The 21301-nt window shown below is 46.1% G+C and overlaps 1 protein-coding gene across 5 annotated transcripts in view; it reads right to left on the bottom strand.

Moving 5' to 3' along the window:
- The window catches only part of farp1 (FERM, RhoGEF (ARHGEF) and pleckstrin domain protein 1 (chondrocyte-derived)), a 247713-nt gene that overhangs the window by 113602 nt on the left and 112810 nt on the right, over positions 1-21301 (bottom strand). For all 5 annotated transcript variants that reach the window (XM_073028410.1, XM_073028391.1, XM_073028373.1 and 2 more), the window contains exons 3-4: positions 689-793; positions 23-65 (exon numbers count right to left, since the gene is read on the bottom strand). In XM_073028410.1, coding sequence (XP_072884511.1) covers positions 23-65; positions 689-793 — 148 coding nt within the window. The remainder of the gene's footprint in view (positions 1-22; positions 66-688; positions 794-21301) is intronic.

A 21301-nucleotide genomic window follows, 5' to 3' on the forward strand; every position in this document is an offset into this window, starting at 1 on the left:
ACATAAAGTAGACTATACTCACTTTTGACTTGTTTCACAATTGGCTTCAGTAGGTCCAGCCACACCTAGAACACCAGAGGTGATAATAGTTATAATAAGTACTCAGAATAACTGAACCAAGTAATTTTTCTCAGACATTCTGCGGGGCACAAAGGTCACTGGCAAGGCTACCACTCAATGGTCTGTGCAGTTAGCAGGAGGTGGAGCAGTAGTTAGGATGGTTAGCATGGAGGTGGAGCTGCAGTTAGGATGGTTCCAGATACTGATCTAACGCAGATGGAGGAACAGCAACAATTTTTCCAGTCGGGATAATGTGGAAATGGTGCCCTTTTTGCTGCCCAATCAGCTTCTTACCTCACCGTTGCTGGGCACCAGGCACGCCACCGAGCTGATACCTCAGCATAGAAAATGATATATCCCTATTCAAAAGTCTTTAGAGTCAAGGTCAATGACAGATGATGGGATTTCACCACTTAGTGCAAATTCTGGATGAGTGCAGCAATAAGAATGATGCCTTATCTAAGCAATTAAAGAAAACCACTTGAATATTAAACTAAACCAATAAATGGAATACGATTGCCCTCTAGAAACTGCAGTCAGTTGAAGTCTTGTTCTTCAACGAAGTCCATTTAGCATTGTTCAACAGAGAAATACAGGCAGCGCATTGTATAGGCATCTTTACACATACCATAACCTTGTGATGGTCCAAGAACTCCAGTGCAAAGTAATCACTTTCAATGAGGTTCAGATTGTGGCAAATCAAATCCAGCAAGTGCTTCCCGGGGGCTTTTAACTGTAATGAATAATAAGGAATTTGTCAAGTCGAGCATGTGTGTTATAATTCTGTATTTCAAGATTAATTCAGTGGTAAGCAACAGACATTTTTAAAAAAATCTAAAATTCACGAGACATAGTCAGTGCTTAATCTGTCTTCCAACATCACTAGAATAATGTCTCTGGCTGCCAGCACATTTTATATCTACTGCAAGGAACAGGAGGGAACTCAGTTTGGAGGACCCTTTGAAAGACGGCTCCTCGAGTTCCCTGAAAATGGCATCACAGGTAGACAGGCTGATGAAGGTGGCATTTGGCATTGAGTGTAGAAGTTGGGAGGTTATGTTGCAGTTGTACACGATGTTGGTGAGCTTGCATTTGAGCTACTGCATTCAGTTTTATATATTTTTTAAAGTTATTTGGATATACAGCGCAGGAATAGGCTCTTCCGGTTGAATAGCTGCATCACCCAGCAGCTATTACAATGACCAATTCACCTAGCAACCAGTACATTCTTAGAATGTGGGAAGGAACTGGAGCACCCAGAGGACACTAGGGCGCCCACGGGAAGGGCGTACGAACTTCTTCCAAGCGGCACCAAAGCTGAACTCTGAACTCCAATGCCCCAAGCTGTAATATCGTCGCACTATTACTTAGACTACTGTCACGCTCCACAGCCTGCTACAGGAAAGATGCCACACAGCTAGAAAGAGGTCAGAGGAGATATGGCCAGGACTTGAGGAAGAGAGTTATAGAAAGGGATTGAGCAAGTTTGGACTTCGTGCATAGGACACTGTGGGCTGACATTAAAGAGGCATATAAAGTCATGAGGGGTATAGATAGGGTGAGCAATAGATGGGTTGGGGAATCAAATACTAAAGAACAAAGGCTTAAGGTGGGAGGGGAGAGAATGGGGGACTAATTTTTCACCTAGAGTGTGGTCAGTATATGGAAAAAGCTGTCAGAGGAAGTGGCTGAAGCAAATACATTAAAATTTAAAAGACATTTGGGCAGGTAAATGGATAGAAAAGCACGGGCAAATTGGAATAACTTAAATAGGGATCTTGGTCAGCATGGACTAGTTGGGCCGAAGGGTCTGTTTTAGTGACTGACGGTTCAGCACTCCCTCCGCACTGTGTGAGAGCAGCAGCCGAGGTTATGGAGATGGCGTGCCCAGGATGGGTCTTAAACCTGCGACTGCCCTCCCCGCTGAGTCACGGCCGATACTGCTGAGAGCTTGCTTCATCTGCCTCGTGGGCTCTGTGTTGTCAGATTCACGGGGATCCAATTAGAAGTGAGATACGGTGCTGGCAGAGCAGCCCCATGGGAACAGAAGCATATCCAATTAAACAGAGTGGATGTCAATGACAAGATAACTTCATTAGGTCAAGAGCTGAAGAGGAGGTAGATTGTCTGCAAGGTTATTTACACAACACAGAGGCTTGAATCTAATATTTTGAAATGGTCTATATCCACCACTGTTTGTCAGTAAATATTTGGAAAGTGGACAATTTACCGATGGAGCAAACCTCGTGTGAAAGTGTTGGCACTAATTTAGCACACTGAAATTGTTCTTCATTCACATCTTGGTATCAGGATACATTTAAACCATCTTGGCACTCCCTAACCTGGGAAAAAAAATCAAGGGCTCTGCTATACATGAACAGCATAGACAGGGTACACAAATCAGCTAAGTCTAAATTAATCTCTGCCATAACTTCAGTGAGATATCTGTGCTCCTCCTGGCCTGGCCTCTTGCTTATCCACAAATGAACTCTCCCATTGGTGGCGAGAAGCTCAGCCACCAGGGCCCTGAACTCTGTGATTCCTCTGTAAGCTTTACTGCTTCTCCAACCTTCTTTAAAGCACTCTTCAGAACCAACTTCCCTGACCAAATCTTTAGCACTGACACCTCCTCGTGTGGCATACAGTTCCGGAACATTCTTGAGAGGGAGGACAGCTGCTCAGCTCACCAACTGGGAAAAAAAGCAGCTCAAACTGAAAGAATCCTTCGCACTTTGGCAGCACCTTCCTTGTTCATTTCAGGACATACCAATGTGCTTGCGACAGCCAGAGATACAGCATGGAAGAAGGCCATCTGAAACTCTCAGTCCATGCAGCTCTACATACAGTAAGTGCAATCCAGCCATTCCCCGCCACCCTGGCCTTGGCTAGCTCTGCAAATCCCCCAATCAGACACCAATCCAGCTTCCCTCAGAATGGTGCAAAAAGATCTCCCTCCACTAAATCCCAGGCAGGGCTTCACAGAGTCTCGGTGAGCCGCAGCTACTGGAAAGGGTACAAAGATATGGGGCAGCATAGAAGCTAGTAGAGATAGAGAGGGGGCACAGAGATAAGGAGGGGTTACAAAGCAGGGATGGGTGTAGGGGCCAGAGGGAGTTACAGAGATTGAGAGGGGTGTAAGGACCGGTGGGGGAGGGGGGGGGTTACAGAAACAGAGAGGGGGAGGGTAGAGGCAGGAGGGAGTCACAGACATGGGGTAGGTGTCTCTGATGGAGGAAGGTACAGAGACAGGGAGGGGTACAGAGGTTGCAGGGGGTTATAGAGATGGGGCAGGTGTCAGGATTGAGCAAGTTGCAGATACAGGAAGGGGTATAGAGGCTGGAGGGAGTTATAGAGATGAGGTAGGTGCCAGGGATGGAGCAAGTTACAGATACAGGAAGGAGTATAGAGGCTGGAGGGGGTTATAGAGATGGGGTAGGTGCCAGGGATGGAGCAAGTTACAGATACAGGAAGGGGTATAGAGGCTGAAGGGGGTTACAGAGATGGGGTAGGTGCCAGGGATGGAGCAAGGAAGAGTTATGGTGGGGGCAAGATCAGGGAGAAACATGAAACTGTTGCTAAACTGAGAGCTGATTTGACGACGCAGAACTCAGTGGGGAGATGGGGTACAGGCAAAGGGGTTCCGGTGTGAGAAATCCTTTCTCACATCAAGGATTTGGGTGAGATTGACACGGGAGGAGTACTGGGATACCAAAGGGCAAGTTCCCAAGTGGGGACCGTTAGATCCTCGATGAAGGAGCACTGACTGAAGTGTTTCCATGACCTCCAGACTGTGGTATGTGCCCTGTAACCCAGTGAGGGCACACCAACTGACAGAGGCAGCTGCGAGCGCCATTGCCCCAGAGGAGAACAGACTCAAACTCACAAAGTCAAACAAGCCCTTTGTGCGATGGTCAGACACTCCCACTTGCACACGAACCAAACTGAGACAGCTCAGTCCAGTTAAAGCTTGTAACCACTCCCGTTCAACTGCTTTGCATCTCACCAACATCAGAACGGGGAAAGGCTGGTTGCCAATCTTTCCCAGGCTCTCAGTTTGAACACTGACCGCTTCTCACCTCAGACCCAAACGAGCATTTCCAATATAGTATTCATGGAATTTTAACATCCACAGCTTTTTCCCCTTTCCAACTGAGAGCTGGCCGCCCTGACGGTCACTATTAGTTAACTTTTATTTCACTAACGTATTAGTTACCCATTTATCCAAGGGTTTGGTAAAAATTCAGAGTGAAACAGCACAAGTTGAATTCAGGTATAGATGGGTGAAGTCCTACGCCACCAGGTTCAAGAACAACTATCCCCTTCAACCATTTGGTTCTTGAAACAACCTAATCACTACCTCAGTATAGCAAAACTATGATCACTAGGCACCAATGGGCCCTTTTTGTTCTAATTACGCTCTTCTATGTTTAATTTATGTTTTTCACGTGAATGCTGTGTCTCTAATGATATGTGCCTGTGATGTGCTGCAAGTAAGGTTTTCACTGAACCTGTGTATACAGTGTATGATGTCAGAGGCACACGAGTGAATCTGCAGATGCTGGAAATAAATAAAAAAACACAAAATGCTGGCAGAACTCAGAAGGCCAGACAGCATCTATGGGAGGAGGTACTGACGACGTTTCGGGCCGAAACCCTTCATCAGGAGTGAAGTAACATGGGATGGTCGAGGGGGGATAAGAAGTGGGGGGAGGGATGAAGTAGTGAGCTGGGAAGTGATAGGCTGGAGGGAAATGGGCTAGGGGGAAGGTGGAGAATTATAGGAAATAAAAGAGAAAGAAAGGTAGGGCTGGGGGGAGATTATAGTGAGGGGGGAAAAAGAGAGAGAAAGAGAACCAGACTAAAATAATAGATAGGGATGGGGGTAAGGGAGGCAGGGGTATCAACGGAGGTCTGTGAGTTGGATGTTCATGCCGGCAGACAGGAGGCTACCTAGGCGGGAGATAAGGTATTGCTCCATCGACCTGCGTGTGGCCTCATCTTGACGGTAGAGGAGGCCGTGGACAGACATGTGGGAGTGGTCTGTGGAATTGAAGTGTGTGGCCACAGGGAGATCCTGCCACTGCTGGAGGACTGAGTGCCGGTGTTCAGCGAAATGGTCTCCCAGTCTGCGGCGGGTCTCCCCAATGTATGATGTCAGAGGTAGGTTGAATGATATGCTCTGCTGGATTAGCGATAGAGACAGATAAATCAGAGTCTCTTAAATAGGTACATGGATGTAAGAAAATTGGAGGGTAATGGGCTGTTCAGGAGGGAAGTATCAAGATTGATCATGGAGTCAGTTAAAAGATTGACACAACATCATAGGCCGAGGGACCTGTTCTGTTCTGTACTAATCTATATTCATATGACAATTGAATTGACTTTATTTATTTCTTACATCCTTCACATACATGAGGAGTAAAAATCTTTACGTTATGTCTCTATCTAAATGTGCCATGTGCAATCATAGTAATTTAAAATAAATAGAACAGTCAATGTAATATAGAGTACACTCAAATCAGCGTGAGTTCATCAGTCTGATGGCCTGGTGGAAGAAGCTGTCCTGGAGCCTGTTGGTCCTGGCTTTTATGCTGTGGAACTGCTTCCTGGATGGTAGCAGCTGGGATAGTTTGTGGCTGGATTGACTTGGGTCCCCAATCATCCTACGGGTCCTTTTTACACACCTGTCCTTGTAAATGTCCTGAATCATGGGAAGTTCACAACTACAGATGCACCGGGCTGTTCGCACTACTCTCTGCAGAGTCCTGTGATTGAGGGAGGTACAGTTCCCATACCAGGCAGTGATACAGCCATGTCAGGATGCTCTCAATTGTGCCCCTGTAGAAAGTTCTTAGGATTTGGGGGACCATACCAAACTCAATAAACTCAACTTTGTCTTTGAAAGCTTCAGAATCAGCCTCAATATCACTGGCATATGTCCTGAAATTGTTGTTTTGCAGCCACAGTATATTGCAATACATAACAATAAAAGCAATAAATATATATATATACTAAATTAGTAGTGCAAAAAGAGAGAACACTTCTAAGATGGGGTACATGGGTTCATTGCTACCACCAAGAAGGTGGTACAGGAACCCTTCTTCCCCTCTGCCATTGAAATTTCTCAATAAATATTGAGACAAGGGCACGTTCTGGGTGATGGGGGTCCTTAATGATGGATGCCACCTTTTAAGGTATTGCCTTTTGAAGGTGTCCTCGATGTCGCAGAGGCTGGTGACCATGATGGAGTTGGCTGAGTTTCCAACTTTCTGCAGCTTTTTCCGATGCTGTGCAGTGGCCCCTCCATGCCAGATGGTGATGCAACCACTTCGAATGCTCTCCGCAGTACATCTGTAGACATTAGCGAGTATGTAGTGACATACCAATTCTCCTCAAATGTCTAATGAAATCTAGCCACTGTCATGGCTTCTTTGTAATTGTGTTAATACATTGGACTCAGAGATGTTTTCATCCAGGAACTTGAAACTGCTCACTCTTTCCACGTCTGATCCCTAAATGAGGACCGGTGCATGTTCCCTCAACTTCCCTTTCCTGCAGTCCATAATCAATTCCTTAGTCTTACTGACGTTGAGTGTAAGATCGTTGCTGCGACACCCCTCAATCAGCAGATCTGTCTCGCTCCTGTACTCCTCTTCATCACCATCTGAAACTCTGCCAATAGCTGTGTCATTGGCAAATTTATAGATGGTGTTTGAGCTGTACTTAGCCACACATTCATGGGTGTTGAGGGATCAGAGCAGGGGCTAAGCAGGCATCCTTGAGACGTGCCAATGTATACTATCAGCAAGTCGGAGATACAATTTCCAATCTGCACTAACTGTGGTCTCCCAATGAGGAAATCAAGGATCCAGGTACAGAGACACAGTTTTGAAGTTTGTTGATTAGAATTGAGAGTATGATTGTGCTGAACGCTGAGCTGTAATCAATAAACAGCAGCCTGAACTAGGTATTGCTATTGCCTAGGTGATCCAAGGCTGAATGGAGAGCCAGTGAGATTGCATCTGCTGTAGACCTATTTTGTGGCAATAGGCAAACTGCAGCAGAACCAGGTCCTTGCTTAAACAGGAGTCGATTCTATCCATGACAAACTTCTCAAAGCACTTCATCACAGTAGGTGTGAGTCCTGCTGGATGACAGTCATTGAGGCAGCTCACCCTGCTCTCCTTGGGCACTGGTATAATTGTTGCCCTTTTGAAGCGGATGGGAACCTCTGATTGCAGCAGTGAGAGACTGAAGATGTCCTTGAACACTCCCGCCAGTTGGCTGGCACGGGTTTTCAGTAATTCTTCTGCTCCTGCCTATGACCTCATCTCAGCTGTCAGCACCTGCCTGCTTACAGCAAACCTCCGGCACACACTCTCTCTCCTAATGCTTTCATGAACCCTCCACTATCTCAAGCAGCCCTTTGTCATTCAATTCTCTGGAGAACTGTGGGCTCCATTGTCATTAAAATCAGACCAGCCGCAAATTGTGCAAGAACTTTACAATCACCAAGAGGTAATAGAGCTATTAACTCTTTAGAGTCAAGTTTCAGTACTGTCAGTCATACAAATCTGGGGTGGAGGCTCAGGAATACAGATATAGAACAATTCTTCATTGCTGTTTCTAAAACAATATTGTTTTACCAGTCAGGGTTGTTAACTCTGAGCTGAACACCACCCCCCACAAAACATGGGGGGCCGGTGGACCACTCTTAATCTGGCCGCTACCCTTTGACCTGTTTGGCATGGGTGACCCTACCAAGAGCCAAAGCTTAAAGCATATATGTCAAACTCAAGGCCCACGGGCCAAATCCGGCCCGCGGTGGAATTATCTTTGGCCCGCGAGATAATATCTAATTACTATTAAAGCTGGCCCCAGTAATCGAAGCGCCTATGGCGTATGATATGGCTAATGCTGAGTTTATTCAGGTACCAGGTTTTCAGGGTTTTTAGTGTTTATTCGGCAGTCTTGCTCGGCAGTCTTCTTCATAAGAAACGGAATTTGTAAAGTGAAACACTTTGTAGTTATAGCAGAGACTGAGACACATGAGAGCAGGCTGAAAAAATGGAGGCAACGAAAGCTGCGTTCGCACGCGTCCCACTGATCCGGCCCGCATGAAGCTGCATTTTGCTCAATCCGGCCCGTGACCTAAAATGAGTTTGGCACCCCGGCTTAAAGCCTTGACTCCAGCCAACCTAGCTCTCCGGGTCATTGAGGCAACGCAATCGCCAAACCATGACACGGTTGTGGTCCTCTTGGAGATGAATAAACTCAAGAAAGATGTAATAGGAACTTGTGGGGCAAATTTCATTCCCACACGGAGTGGTGCGCATATGGAGCAAAATTCCAGAGGATGACGTTAAGGTAGGTATGAGAGCCACTTTTAAAAGATGGTTGGATAGGTAATGGATTATTAAGGTGTAGAGGGATATGCGCTAAATGTAGGCAAATGGGACTAGCTTGGATGGACGTCTTGGTTAACACAGACTCTAGACCAGTTGATCTGAAGGGCCTGTTTCTGTGCTGAAAGCCTCTATGACCTGAGAAGAGCCAAGAGGAAATTTCCTGAGGCCCCAATCCCTATCGTGTCTTGGGATACCATGCAGCTTCAGAACGAGGAAGCAAGAACTGCCAAAAACCAGCAGCATCTTTCAAGGAAGAAGTTGCAATATCTGGGACATTCCGAAGTATAAGAACTGTTCAGAAAATGGTTTAAGGGAAACGTTGCTGGGAACTTCCAGCAATTTGACAGAGTCTCGTTCGACATGCCAGAATCTTCCGATAAACAACAGAAGCTCTGGTCGGGAAGCAGTCAGTCAGGCAGCGTTGATAACGAGAACCAGAGTCTGCAGGCAGGATTGGAAGTGACTGTCAGCAGGCCAGGGGGTTGATTCTGATGGGTGGGCTATTCTCTAAATGAGCAGTGAGTTCAGAAATCAAAGGTGCAAAGGGACTTGAGAAATCTACTGCAGGATTTCCCCCCCAGATTAACTTACAGATTGAGCTGGTAGTGAGGAAGGCAAATACATAATGTTTGCATTCATTTCGAACAGACTGGAATATAAAAGCAAGGGTGTAAAGCTGAGGCTTTATAAGACACTGGTCAGGCCACATTTAGAGTATTGTGAGTAGTTTTGGGCACCATATCTGATGAAGGATGTGCTGGTATTGGGAGAGTCCAGAGGAGGTTTATGAGAATGATCTCTAGAATGAAAGGTTTAACATTTGAGGAATGTTTGATGGCTCTGGGCCTGTACTTTCTTGAGTTGAGAAGAATTGGGGGGGGGGGGGTAATTTCAATGAAACCTATTGGATATTGAAAGGTCTAGATAGAATGGATGTGGAGAAGATGTTTCAAATAGTGGGAGAGTCTAGGACCAGAAGGCACCACCTTGGATTGTAAGGATACTCCTTTAGAACAGAGTTGAGGAGGAATTTCTTTACCCAGATGGTGGTAAATCTGTGGAATTCTTTGCCACAGACGGCTGTGGAAACCAAGTCATTGAGGCGTTAAAGGTTACAGGGAGAAGGTAAGAGAATAGGTTGAAAGGGAAATTAAATCAACCAGGGTCAAATAGTGGAGAAAAACTGATGGGCTGAACAGCCTAATTCTGCTCTTATATTTTGTGGTCTTATAGTCTTATTGGCTCCAAAGGTAGTCATAGTCGAAGGGTGGTAGTGGGGACGAGCTCCCACTGCTAAACAAATGCTCTTCATGGCTTGCGTCTCAAACAGCCTCTGACAACCAAGTCCAACTCTTGGCCTTCGCGTGTGGCATAGTTCTTATGCCCGGCGGAGCTGTTCTCACTGACAGGAGAAGGGGCAAAGCGGACCACCGGTACCTTAAAACCAGTTGCTCTGGGCAGATGGGGCTCGTTAACCACGGATGGTAGCTCATCTAGGAGAGGGAAAACTCCGCTTTAAAACCACCGCTGCCTTGCGGCTGTACCCGCTCACGGGAAAGGCTTTGAGAGTAAACCCCGAGGAAAAATCCGGAACCAAGAGTCCCGAAGGCGGCTTACTGCTGGATCCAGCACTGGCACGGCAACTCCTGCGACGCTGCTGGCACCAAACTGTACCGACTTTCATCGTTCCTTTGGACCTGTCATCAGCATGGAGAGGGGGGTTCCCACTGCATGGGCAATAGACGGATCTCCATATCAACTCTACCCTGGCTTGCACCCTGGAGAAGCCACTCCCAGTGACTACCAGAGGTGCTGTACCCATGGTCAATCACTACCGATGGAAGCCACACACACATAGCCTTATGATCTGTTACCTTTCACCCTACCCATGAAGCTCACCATAATTCAAATCCACAGAACAACAGAGCAAGTTATAGACGAAAAAGCCTACAGATGCTGCCATCTGGGACAAAAGGGTCTCGATCTGAAATGTTGACCATCCCTTTTGCCTCCACAGATGCTGCCTGACCCACTGAGCACCTCCATAAACGTAACTTACCCTGGATTCAAACAATCCAGAAAATGATCAGAAACAATATTCCTGAAAGCCTCCTGGGAATCTGTCAACCCCTCCAACCACAACTTGTTCATAAAAGCAAACGCAGGGTGCAATCATTTGGCCCATTATGCCAGTGCTAGCTTTTTTGGCATCTCCACAATTATTCTCACGTCCCCGTTTTTTGCCTGTGAAGCATTTGTCTAATCCTGGTGCTTAAATGGATCCATAATTTAACCAAAAAAAAGCTAGTCTTTGTAGTTATGCCACAGTCAAGAAAAGCTCACATTTCCTCTACTTCCTCAGGAGGATAATGAAATTCGGCATTTCATCCTCACCAATTTTTATTGATGCACCTATCCGGATGTATCAGGCCTGGAGTGGCAACTGTACTGCCTGTGACCACAATGAATACAGAGAGCTGTGGACGCAGTTCAGCACATCATAGAAGCCACCCTCCCCTCCACGGACACCATCTATACTTCTTGCTGCGTCAGTAAAGTAGCCAGCACAATCGAAGACCACCACTCACCCCAGACATTCTCTCTTCTCCCCTTTCCCACCAGGCAGAAAAAACAAAAGCCTGAAAACATAGTATCCAGTACATCTTCAAGGAGCATTGTCTCAAAAAGGTGGCATCCATCACCCCATCACCCAGGACGTGCCCTCTTCTCAGGGGTACCATCAGGGAGGTTCTCCCCCTCTGCCATGGATATTGAACCTAGGAACACTACCTTTTATTTATTTTTTTTTGCACTGCTTATTTAATTTAACTATTTAGTATACATATACTGAAATTCACAGTTTTTTCTCTATTATTATGTATTGTACTGTGCTGCTGCTGTAAAGTGAACAAATTTCATGACATATGTCAGTGATATTAAACCTGACTCTGATAAACTGACCTTGAGCTGAAGACTCAAGAGAGCATATATTCTGCTGTTGAAAGACTGTTTGCCGCCCCAGATTCCAGTGTCTCTTGTGTCTCTGCGCCTCGGAACCTCCAGGCCTCACACATGAGCTCCAGTGAAGGAGATGAACTGAGGGATGCGGGCTTCACGGAAGTTGTTGCCCATCCATAGCTGCATTGTGAAGGTGCTGGTGAGCTGCCTTCTTGTTTCTGTCGCAGTCCTTGCAGCACGAGTGTACCAGCAGCGCCATTAGGGAGGGAGTGCCAGGACTCTGACACAGTGGCAGTGAAGGCAGTACATTTCCAGGTCAGGGCGGCGTGTGGCTGGGAGGGCAACTTCACGCAGGCGGTGGCAGTTAGCGCGCGAGGTTGATGCTGAGGTCCTGGATCAGCCATGATCCAGCTGAATGGAAGAACATCCACAAAGGGTCAAAAATTCCACCCCCCGCCCCCAGCTTCCGTTTCCTTTGTGATCAGGACAGCAGATTCCATGAATACCACTCCCCATCATCACAACATCTGCATGCACAGTGACTGACCTGTAACCTCTCACCTTTGTCCATGTGCACTGGACTCATAAGAGCACAAGAACGAGGAGCCCATCTGACCCACTCCACCATTCAATAAGATCATGACTGGTCTTGGCCACGGACGCAGCTTCACCTACCTGCCTCTTCCCCAGAATAGTCCATTCCCCTGCTCTCTTCACACACCCCGAGAGGGAGAGAGGACAGAAGGTCGGGGGTGGGGGGGGGGGTGGGGAGGAGAGAAATAGCAGGAGACAGAGAGAAATAGAGACAGACAGGCAAAAAGAGAGAGAAACAGGAAGAAGGCATAGAGAGAGACATAGTGAGAAAGAGAAAAAGAGATAGAATACACACTGAAAGAGATAGTAAGGAAGAGAGAGAGACAGACAGACAGGGATAGTGAGAGAGGAAGAGAGTGAGATGGTGGTAAAGAAGAAAAAAGAGCTAAAGATAACGCTCAAGGTCAGCTTTATCACATGTACGTGGAAACATTGAAGCATACAGTGCAACGTGTCATTTGCATCGATGAACAACACAGTCCAAGGATGTGGTGGGGGCAGCCCGCAAGTGTCACCCAGTTTCCAGTGTCAACATAGCATGCCCACAACTTACTAACCCTAACCCACACATCTGCGGACTGTGGGAGGAAACCAGAGCACCCAGAGGAAACCCACACAGTCACAGGGAGAGCGCACAGAGAGCGGCACCATTGAAACCCGATCACTGGGCTGTAAGGCATTATGCTAACTGCTATGCTACTGTGTCGTGAGAGAGAAAGTGATAGACAGGGAGGGAGAGAGAGACGAGGCAGAGAGAAATCAGAATCAGGGAGACCAACTGCGAAGATCAACTCAACAGGCCCCATATCACCAGCAGGATTGCCTTTCTGTGCACCTATTTTATTGCAGCTTTACTCTCACTATAAAAGCCCTTTCAGTCTCCAGCGATTCCAGACGAGAACTCTTGCTCTTTAAGCTGACTTTCCCCGGGCTCCAGACAAACACCACCTCATCCAGTAAGTCACTGGTGCGCATGGAACCTCTAGCTGACAGGCAGCCCTTTCAGTCCCTCTGTTCTTCCCAGCCTTCTCCATCTCCCCCAACCTCGTCTTCCATCACTCTCTCTCCCTTGTGTTTATCCAGCTTCCCTTTAAACCAATCCCTGCTCTTCCTGGTGGAAATGGATTCCACATTCTCCCCACTCTCTAGGAAAAGAAGATTCTCCTGATTTCCTGAGTAGATTTACTCTACTCTACTCCAGACTGATGACAGTCTGTTCTGTTGACACAAGAAAACATCACCTCAATCCTCAACACCAGCGACTCCCAGGGTTCAATTCCAGCCACAGTCTGTAAGAAGTTTGTACGTTCTCCCCATGACACGTGGGTTTCCTCTGGGTGCTCTGCTTTCCTCCCGCATCCCTAAGACGTTTGGGTCAGTAGGTTAATTGGGTGTAATTGGGTAGCACGGGCCCATTAGACCAGAAGGGCCTGTTACTGTGCTGTTTCACTATAATAAAATCAACACATTCACCATCTTATCGACCTCCTTGAGTTTCTCCATCCTGGAACACAGAGCCCCAGCTGTTGGACAGCCTGCCTGTGTGTCAGATCCAACATTCCAGGCCAAAGGAATGCAAAACCTTGCTCTCAGTTGCCGGGAGACTGTGCCAATCGCTCCAACAAAAACACTTCAAATTTGGTGGGTTTTTTTCTGCAAAGATTTGGATTACAATGAGTCATGATGCCGGGGAATTTGACCTGCTGACACTTATCGAGTACGAGCTACAGAGCAGGATTTATCTAAGACTCTGCTCCTGCGTCCGCACACTCTGTGCTGGATGACAGACAACAGCTCCCAAACTGACAGGGTCTCTATTATCAAACTCTGACCCTTGTTCAATCCCTCTGTGGACTTGCCCCGGTTGGTCTCTGTAACCTCCACCAGCACCACAACCCTTTGAGATCAAAGCAATTCTCCCTTTCTGGACTCCTGATCATCCCCCGATTTTAATCAATCATACTGGTTTTCATACTTTCAGACATTTAAGATTCTAAGTTTTAGTATCCCTTTCCTAAACCACTCCACATCTCTGCCCGAAACGTCAACTGTATTCTTTTCCATAGATGTTGCCTAGCCTGCTGAGTTCCTCTAGTATTTTGTGTGTGTTACATAGAGTTCATGGTTCAGAGAGTCATACAGCTCGGAAACAGGCCCTTTGGTCCCACAATCCCTGTTGACCAAGATTTCCCAAAAAAGCTGGTCCCCTTTTCCAAAGTCTGGCCCGTAGCCTTCTAAACTTTTCCAATCCATGCACCTGTCCAACTGTTCTTGTTGCACCTCCTCTGGCAGCTCATTCTGTATATATGCCACCCTGTATGTGGGGGGAAAGAAAAAGTTGCCCCCAAGTTCCCATTAAATCTTTTCCCTCTAGTTCTTGGAGCCACCTGAGGCTCTGCAGACACTAGGAATATTGAGCAACACAAACAAGGTGCTGGAGGAACTCGGCAAGTCGGGCAGCAACTACGCAGGGAAATGGACAGTCAATGTTTCGGGTCGAGTCAGTTCACGAGGGCTGAACAGTGGATTGAACCCAGGTTGTTGGAATGCCAAGCATGGGGAGGGCCTTTCTTGTCTGGAGTGAAGGAATTAAGATTGTGGCTTCGTTGAGTTAAACATCATAAAAACAGGTCAACACAAAGTACACTGCAGATGCTGTGGTCAAATCAAAACGTACAAAAAAGCTGGATGAACTCAGCATGAATCCTTCGGTCTCGGCCCGAAACATTGACTGCTCCTTTCAACGGATGCTGTCCGACCTTCTGAGTTCATCCAGCTTTTGTACGTCATAAAAACAGGTCCTTCAGCCCAACCCATCCATGCCGACTAAAGTGCCTTTCTATTCTAATCCCAATTGCCCGCATTTGGCTCATATTCCTCTAAACCTTTCCAATCTACATAGGCATCGGTAAGTCTTCTAAAATTTTCGATTGTACAAATATCTACTACTGCCCCGGCAGCTCATTCCAAGTACATAGCAAACTCTAGTTTCAGACTCCCCTACACTGGGGAAAAGATGGTAATAATCCTTTCTTGAGAGTTTCCATATTCTGCCTCTCAAGGTAAGCATGAAAGGGAGTCAAGGCAACAGGCCCCACTCAGACTCGATTCGCACCCAGCTGACGTAAGAACACAATTAGGCCATTCAGCCCATTGGTCAGCTCCACTATTTGACCATGGTTGTTTTAATTTCCCCTTTAACCCCATTCTCTTACCTTCTCCCTGTAACTTTTAATGCCTTTATTATCAACCTCCACTTTTAAACACACTCAGCTGCCTGTGGTGATAAATTCCACAGATTTACCTCTCCCTGGGCTAAAGAAATTCCACCTCATCTCTGCTCTAAAGGAACATCCTTGTTTTCTGAGGCTGCACCTTCCAATCCTAGACTCTCCCACTACTCGAAGCACGCTCTCCACGCCCATTCTATCTAGACCTTTCAGTATTTGATAGGTTTCAATGAGATTCCGCCTCATTCTTCTAAACTAGCGAGTACAGGGCCAGAGCCATCAAACATTCTTCATACATTAAACCTTTCATTCCTGAGATACTTCTCATAAAGCTCCTCTGGCCCCTCCCCAATGGCAGAACATCCTTTCACAGATATGGGACCCAAAACAGCTCACAATACTCTAAGTGTGGTCTGAGCAAAGACTCATAAAGCTTACATATTCTAGTCCTCTCAAAATGAATGCTAACATTTCACATCTGCCTTCCTTACTACCAACTCAACCTATTAACCTTTAGAGAATCCTGCACTAGGACTCTCCCCAAGTCCCTCTGCAGCTTCGATTTCTGAACTCACTCCTCATTTAGAGAACAGTGCACCCATCCGAATCCACCCTGGCCTGCCGACAGTCACCTCCAACCTTCCAAAGGTTTGCTCGATGGCTTATCATCCTGTTTCCTCGGGAGAACCTCCAGACACCGGATAAACTACAGACACCCTCTCTCATCAATGCATACAGTTTCTAAAAGTGTAAATAATTTAGAAGAACAGGAGGTTGGGAGTTGAAAAATAAGAACCTGATGAATGCAGCATTAGTAAGGATGAATATTCTGAAGCAGCAGTTCAGTTGGCAGAGCCAATGGCTGCCACACCTGCTTTGTGTTACCCACACATCATCATCCTTCACCAGGCAGGAAGGAGCAGCCTGCCGCCCTGCCTCGTGAGGCCCAGATCATTGCTCTGATCTGACCCCTGGGGCACTTGTCACATTTAAAAGCAGCAGGATCTCGATCAAGCAGACTGCCTTCTGCTGGAACAGGCACTTACACAGGTCTGTTAATGTCAATCACCACCTTAAAAATTACAATGGGTTTCAGTCGCCTGGGTGTTACGGAAGTAATTTGGAGTGACGTTACACAAGGAGTAAGGAAAGGAGTGATGTATGGCTTCAGTACCTGTCCGAGCTGGACGATTTACTGAGGCCCAGCTGAATTGCAAGAAACCCACGAGAGTATCTGAAGCAGAGAATCAGGTTGAGTATCATTGGCACGTCGTGAAATTTGTTAAATCTGTGGCAGCAGTACGATGCAATACATGACAATAGATATACATATATATATATATATATATAATAGTTAAGTTAAATAAATAGTGCAAAAACAGAAATTAAAAGAAGTAGTGAGGTACTGTTCATGAATCGTTGAGTGTGTGCCTTCAGGCTTCTGGACCTCCTTCCTATGATAGCAATGAGAACGGGGCATAACCTGAGTAATGGGGGGGGGGGGGGGGAGATCCCTAATGATGGATGCCGCCTTCTTGAGGAATCACTCCTTGAAGATGTCCTGGATACTACAGAGGCTGGTGCCCATGATAGAGCTAACTAAGTTTACAACTCTCCGCAGTTTATTTCAATCCCATGCAGTAGCTCCCTCCCCTCCACCCACCATACCAGATGGTGAAGCAGCCAGTCAGAATGCTCTCCACAGTATATCTATAAAAATATGCGAGTGGTTTTGGAGACGTACCAAATTTTCTTGAACTCTTAATGAAATTCACCCTCAACTGCGAGGCGCGAATCACCAACCTGACAAGAGGGAAATTATGGGGAATAAAGGTCAGAAAGCAGGCCGTTCGGCCCCTTTGTTCTATACTGGTGTCACTGCTCCACCCCCTCCATCTCTTTCCTCCTCTATCTCTCTATCTCATCCCTTCCATCTCAATCTTATCTCACCACTTTCTAGCATGTGTCAACCAACCAACCAACCAAAGTGGTGGGGAAAGTGGTTTTAATTGTGTCATTCAGGGAAGAATGGGCTCCATATCTAACAAAGGGGGCATGCTGGCATTGGAAATGAATGCACTGAAATGGGAAAGGAAGAGTTAATGTATGAGGAGTTAATGATGGCTCTGGGCAAGTATTCATTGGAGCTGGGAAGAATGAGGATGATTTCATTGAAACATAATAAATATTGAAAAGCCTGGATAAAGTGGACATGCAGAGGATGTTTCCAACAGTGGGAGAGCACAGGGCAGAGTCTCAGAACTGAAGAACAGGGATGAAAAGGAATTTCTTTCATCAGAGGCTGTTGAATCTGTGGAATTCATTGCCCACTACCACAGATGGTGGTGGAGGCCAAGTCATTTAAAGCTGATGTCGATAGGTTCTTTATTAGTAAGGGCATCAAAGGTTACAGGGAAAAGGCAGGAGGATTTGGGTCGAGAGGGAAAATAAATAAGAGCGATGGTAAAAACAGCTGGGAGGATCACAGGGTCCTCTCTCCCTCCTATTTGTGACATTCACTGGGAGCAGTGTAGACGAAGGGCTTGAATCACTGCTGAGGATCCCTACCAAATTTCTTTGACCCATTACCATCAGCAAGGAGGTACAGGAGCATCAGGACCAGGACTACCAGCTTCTTCCCTCTGGCTGTGAGACCAATGAATATCCTGCCACCAATGAGATCGCGTCTGTAGGACAACAAACTGTTTACTGTTGACATGAGCACTACATTTATTTTGAGTTAGATTTTATTGACTTATTTATGGTAATACAGTGGATTCTGGTTAATTAGGCCACTGGTTAATTGGGGCAGCCGCTGATTTGGTACAACTCTTAAAGAACAAAAACTAATTGAAAAAGTGGCCATGATTCCCTTTGTTTATTTGGGATGCTATGCCGCTTAATTGGGGCAGAAGACAGTCACTGAACAGTTTCTAACTAGCGTCAGTCATGTGCACTTGGGCAGTTGTTAGATACTACACTATGCTTTGAGCAAACAGCTTTTAAAATAGCGTCAGTTGTATGTGTTTGTCTTCAAAAGAGAACAATTTTTGTCACTGATAGTGGGCGAGAAATAAGCAGTGACACAATTCTGAACTGTTTTGCTCACTGCGATTTCAAGCATTCAGGCTTGGAGATATCAGAAGCAGCCGAGAGTGAAAATTGAAACAATTTCACTGCTTCGACAAGCTAGGAACCACAAGAATTTGAATGTTACAAATAAAGTGAAGATTTAGAGGATGCCATTGTTATCAGAGTTGTATGAAGGTAGCCCGTTAACTGCACAGGGTGTCTGTGCCAATTTTGTTCAGTAACAGTCAAAAGAACACGACATGAATGAATTCCTCCTTCAATAATTAGGAACTAATACAGTTTTATAATACTGCAGTTGTATTGATAGTGTGATAATGTATTCTGTGTTCATTTAAGTGCTCAGTTTGTCTTTTTTATACCTTTTTAGCTGTTTCCACAAAAATTTGGCTAATTGGGCCAGCCGCTTAATTGGGCCAAAATGTACTGGTCCCGGTGGCTCCCCAATTAACTGGAATCCACTGTATTTTGTTTTTGTGTGTGATATACATTTTGTGGGTGCACCGTGGTCCAGAGGAACATTGTCTCATTTGGTTGTATCCAAGTACCATCAGATGACATTAAACTTGAACTTAAATTGGGCATAATGCAATTGCGGAGAAGACTTGATGGGCTGGAATTCTGATCCTATGCCTTATGGTCCAAGAACTGGATAAGGAGCTGAAGGGAGGAACAAGTGAATGGGATTGTCTCTACACACAGCAAGTACCAGCCTGCTCGGCTAAATATGGCCTTCCTCCTGTGCCACGACGATCCCGTTCATTTCTATCCTGTGCAGCTGAGCACTACATTTTACCACTCACTGAATAAAGGATTTTCCCAAAGTAAACCCTTGTTTTTACAGATCCCTTTGTCCTTCTGCTGCCTCCCTTACCCATTCTCCCTCTCCCCCAGAATCTAATCTCCACTTTTTCCCCACCCACCCCCTCACAGTCTGTAGGTGCTGGACGTCTTGAGCAAGATCACAAAACACTGGGGGAACTCAGCAGGCCAGGCAGCAGCTATGAAGAGGAACGAACAGTTGACGTTTCAGGCTAGACCCTTCATCAGGACTCTACAGAGATGCTGCCTGAGGAATGGCTTCAGCCTGAAGTGCCAACTGGTTATTTTCCACGGATGCAGCTTGATTCTCTCAGTTCTGTGTTCTCTATTCGACTCTCTGTCCACACTTCCTTCCTTTTCTCACCCTACCCTGCACCCCGATACTCCCCTCCGCACTGCAGGAAGTAGTTAAGAAGGAGAACAGCATGATAGCAGAATGGAGTTTAAGAATGGGGAGGCTTTGTTCCAGTTGTGCAAAGTGTTGGGGAGGCCACACCCAGTTTAGGCCCCCTTACATAAACCAGAATGGAGTAGTGTTTGAGGCAGTCCAAAGCAGATCCATCAGGGGATGAGAGGGGTATCCTATCTTGAAAGACTAGACAGTTTAATTACCAAATAGTGAAACTCCAAACCCCAAATAAGGGTGGCCTTATTAAAATATATCAGATCCAAAGGGGATCTGACAGGGTAGATGTTGGGATCCCAACATAGGTCAGTGATAGTAAACCCAAGTCTGATTTTTCCACCAGTGGGAGAGTCACAAACAAGGAGGCATTTCTGCAATATTGGTGGCCAGTGATTTAAAACTGAGGTGTTGGAAAAGTATTTTCTCAGGAGGTGGTGAATCTCAGGAATTTTCCCTGGAACCAAGGGTGATAGAGGGTGGGTCACTAGGAGTACTTAAGGCGGAGGGAAATTAGTATTTCATAGGTTGAGGAACTGAAGGTATAGGGAACTGGCACAGTAGAGTTCAGGCCAGGGTAGATTACAGTGAATGGTGGGGCAGACACAAGGGGCAGGGAGGCCTCCTCTGCTCCTGTTGGGCTGTACAGCATTCCCCATGATCCATGTGCTCCATAAACTGGGAGATTCCTTCACACCTTCTGGAGGGGCTGCTGACAGTGAGACGGGATATATTTATCGAAGTCGCCTGATACAGTTCTGTACAAAGACACCCTGTCTCAATTGTGAAAGCCTTTTAAAAAAATCCACATAAAAATAACCATGCGTGACATTTTAACAGCAGGAAAACACGTGTGGGAGCTTGCTGTGTGCATTAGCTGTCACCACCCCCACCCCCTCCCCGCCATCGAGGTCACCTTCAAGACGCAGCGCCTCAAAAAGGAAGCATCCATCATGAGGGACCTCACCATCTCGGTCATGCCTGCTTCCCATTACTACCACCAAGGAGGTGGTACAAGAGTCTCAATATCCACACTTGATGATTCAGAACACCTCCTTCCCCTCCACTGTCAGATTTCTGAACGGTCCACGAACACGAACTTGTTATTCCCTCTTTTATTTTTGCAAAACTTGTTTATTTTGCAATTTATAGTCATTTTATGTCTCTGCAAAGTACTATATAAAGTTTCATGTTATATAAAGTGACAATAAACCTGATTCTAGTTAGACAGCATCTGCGCTTCTTGGTTGCGAGTGCTGGTTGAAAGCCAGCACAGTTTCGTCCATCCATTTCTATCAAGGGATGGGGTTATAAAGTCACAGACTCAGAGTACAGAAACAGTCCTTTTGGTCCACCTAGTTCTTGCAAAACTATTATTCTGCCTAGCCTCATCGACCTAGACCTCCATACCCCTCCCATCCACATACTTATCCAAATTTCCCTTAAATGGTGAAATCAAATCTGCATCCGTCACATCTGCTGGCAGCTTGTTCAACACTTTGAGTGAAGAAATTTTGCCTCAAGTTCCCATAACTATTTCCCCTCTCACCTTAACCTATGACTTCTCGTTCTAGTCTCACCCAGCTTCACTGGGTAACAAGGATTTGCAGCAGAATGTGCTTCGCACATACGATTATTAACTTAGCCGTGGTAAATAATTGTAAAGTGACTCATTGCAAGGACTCCATAAGCCACAGTCTATACAAACTTTCCTGTGTATCAGTCCATTGTCATCA

The sequence above is a fragment of the Hemitrygon akajei genome, chromosome 2, assembly GCF_048418815.1.
Source record: "Hemitrygon akajei chromosome 2, sHemAka1.3, whole genome shotgun sequence".
NCBI classification, from domain to species: Eukaryota; Metazoa; Chordata; class Chondrichthyes; order Myliobatiformes; family Dasyatidae; genus Hemitrygon; species Hemitrygon akajei.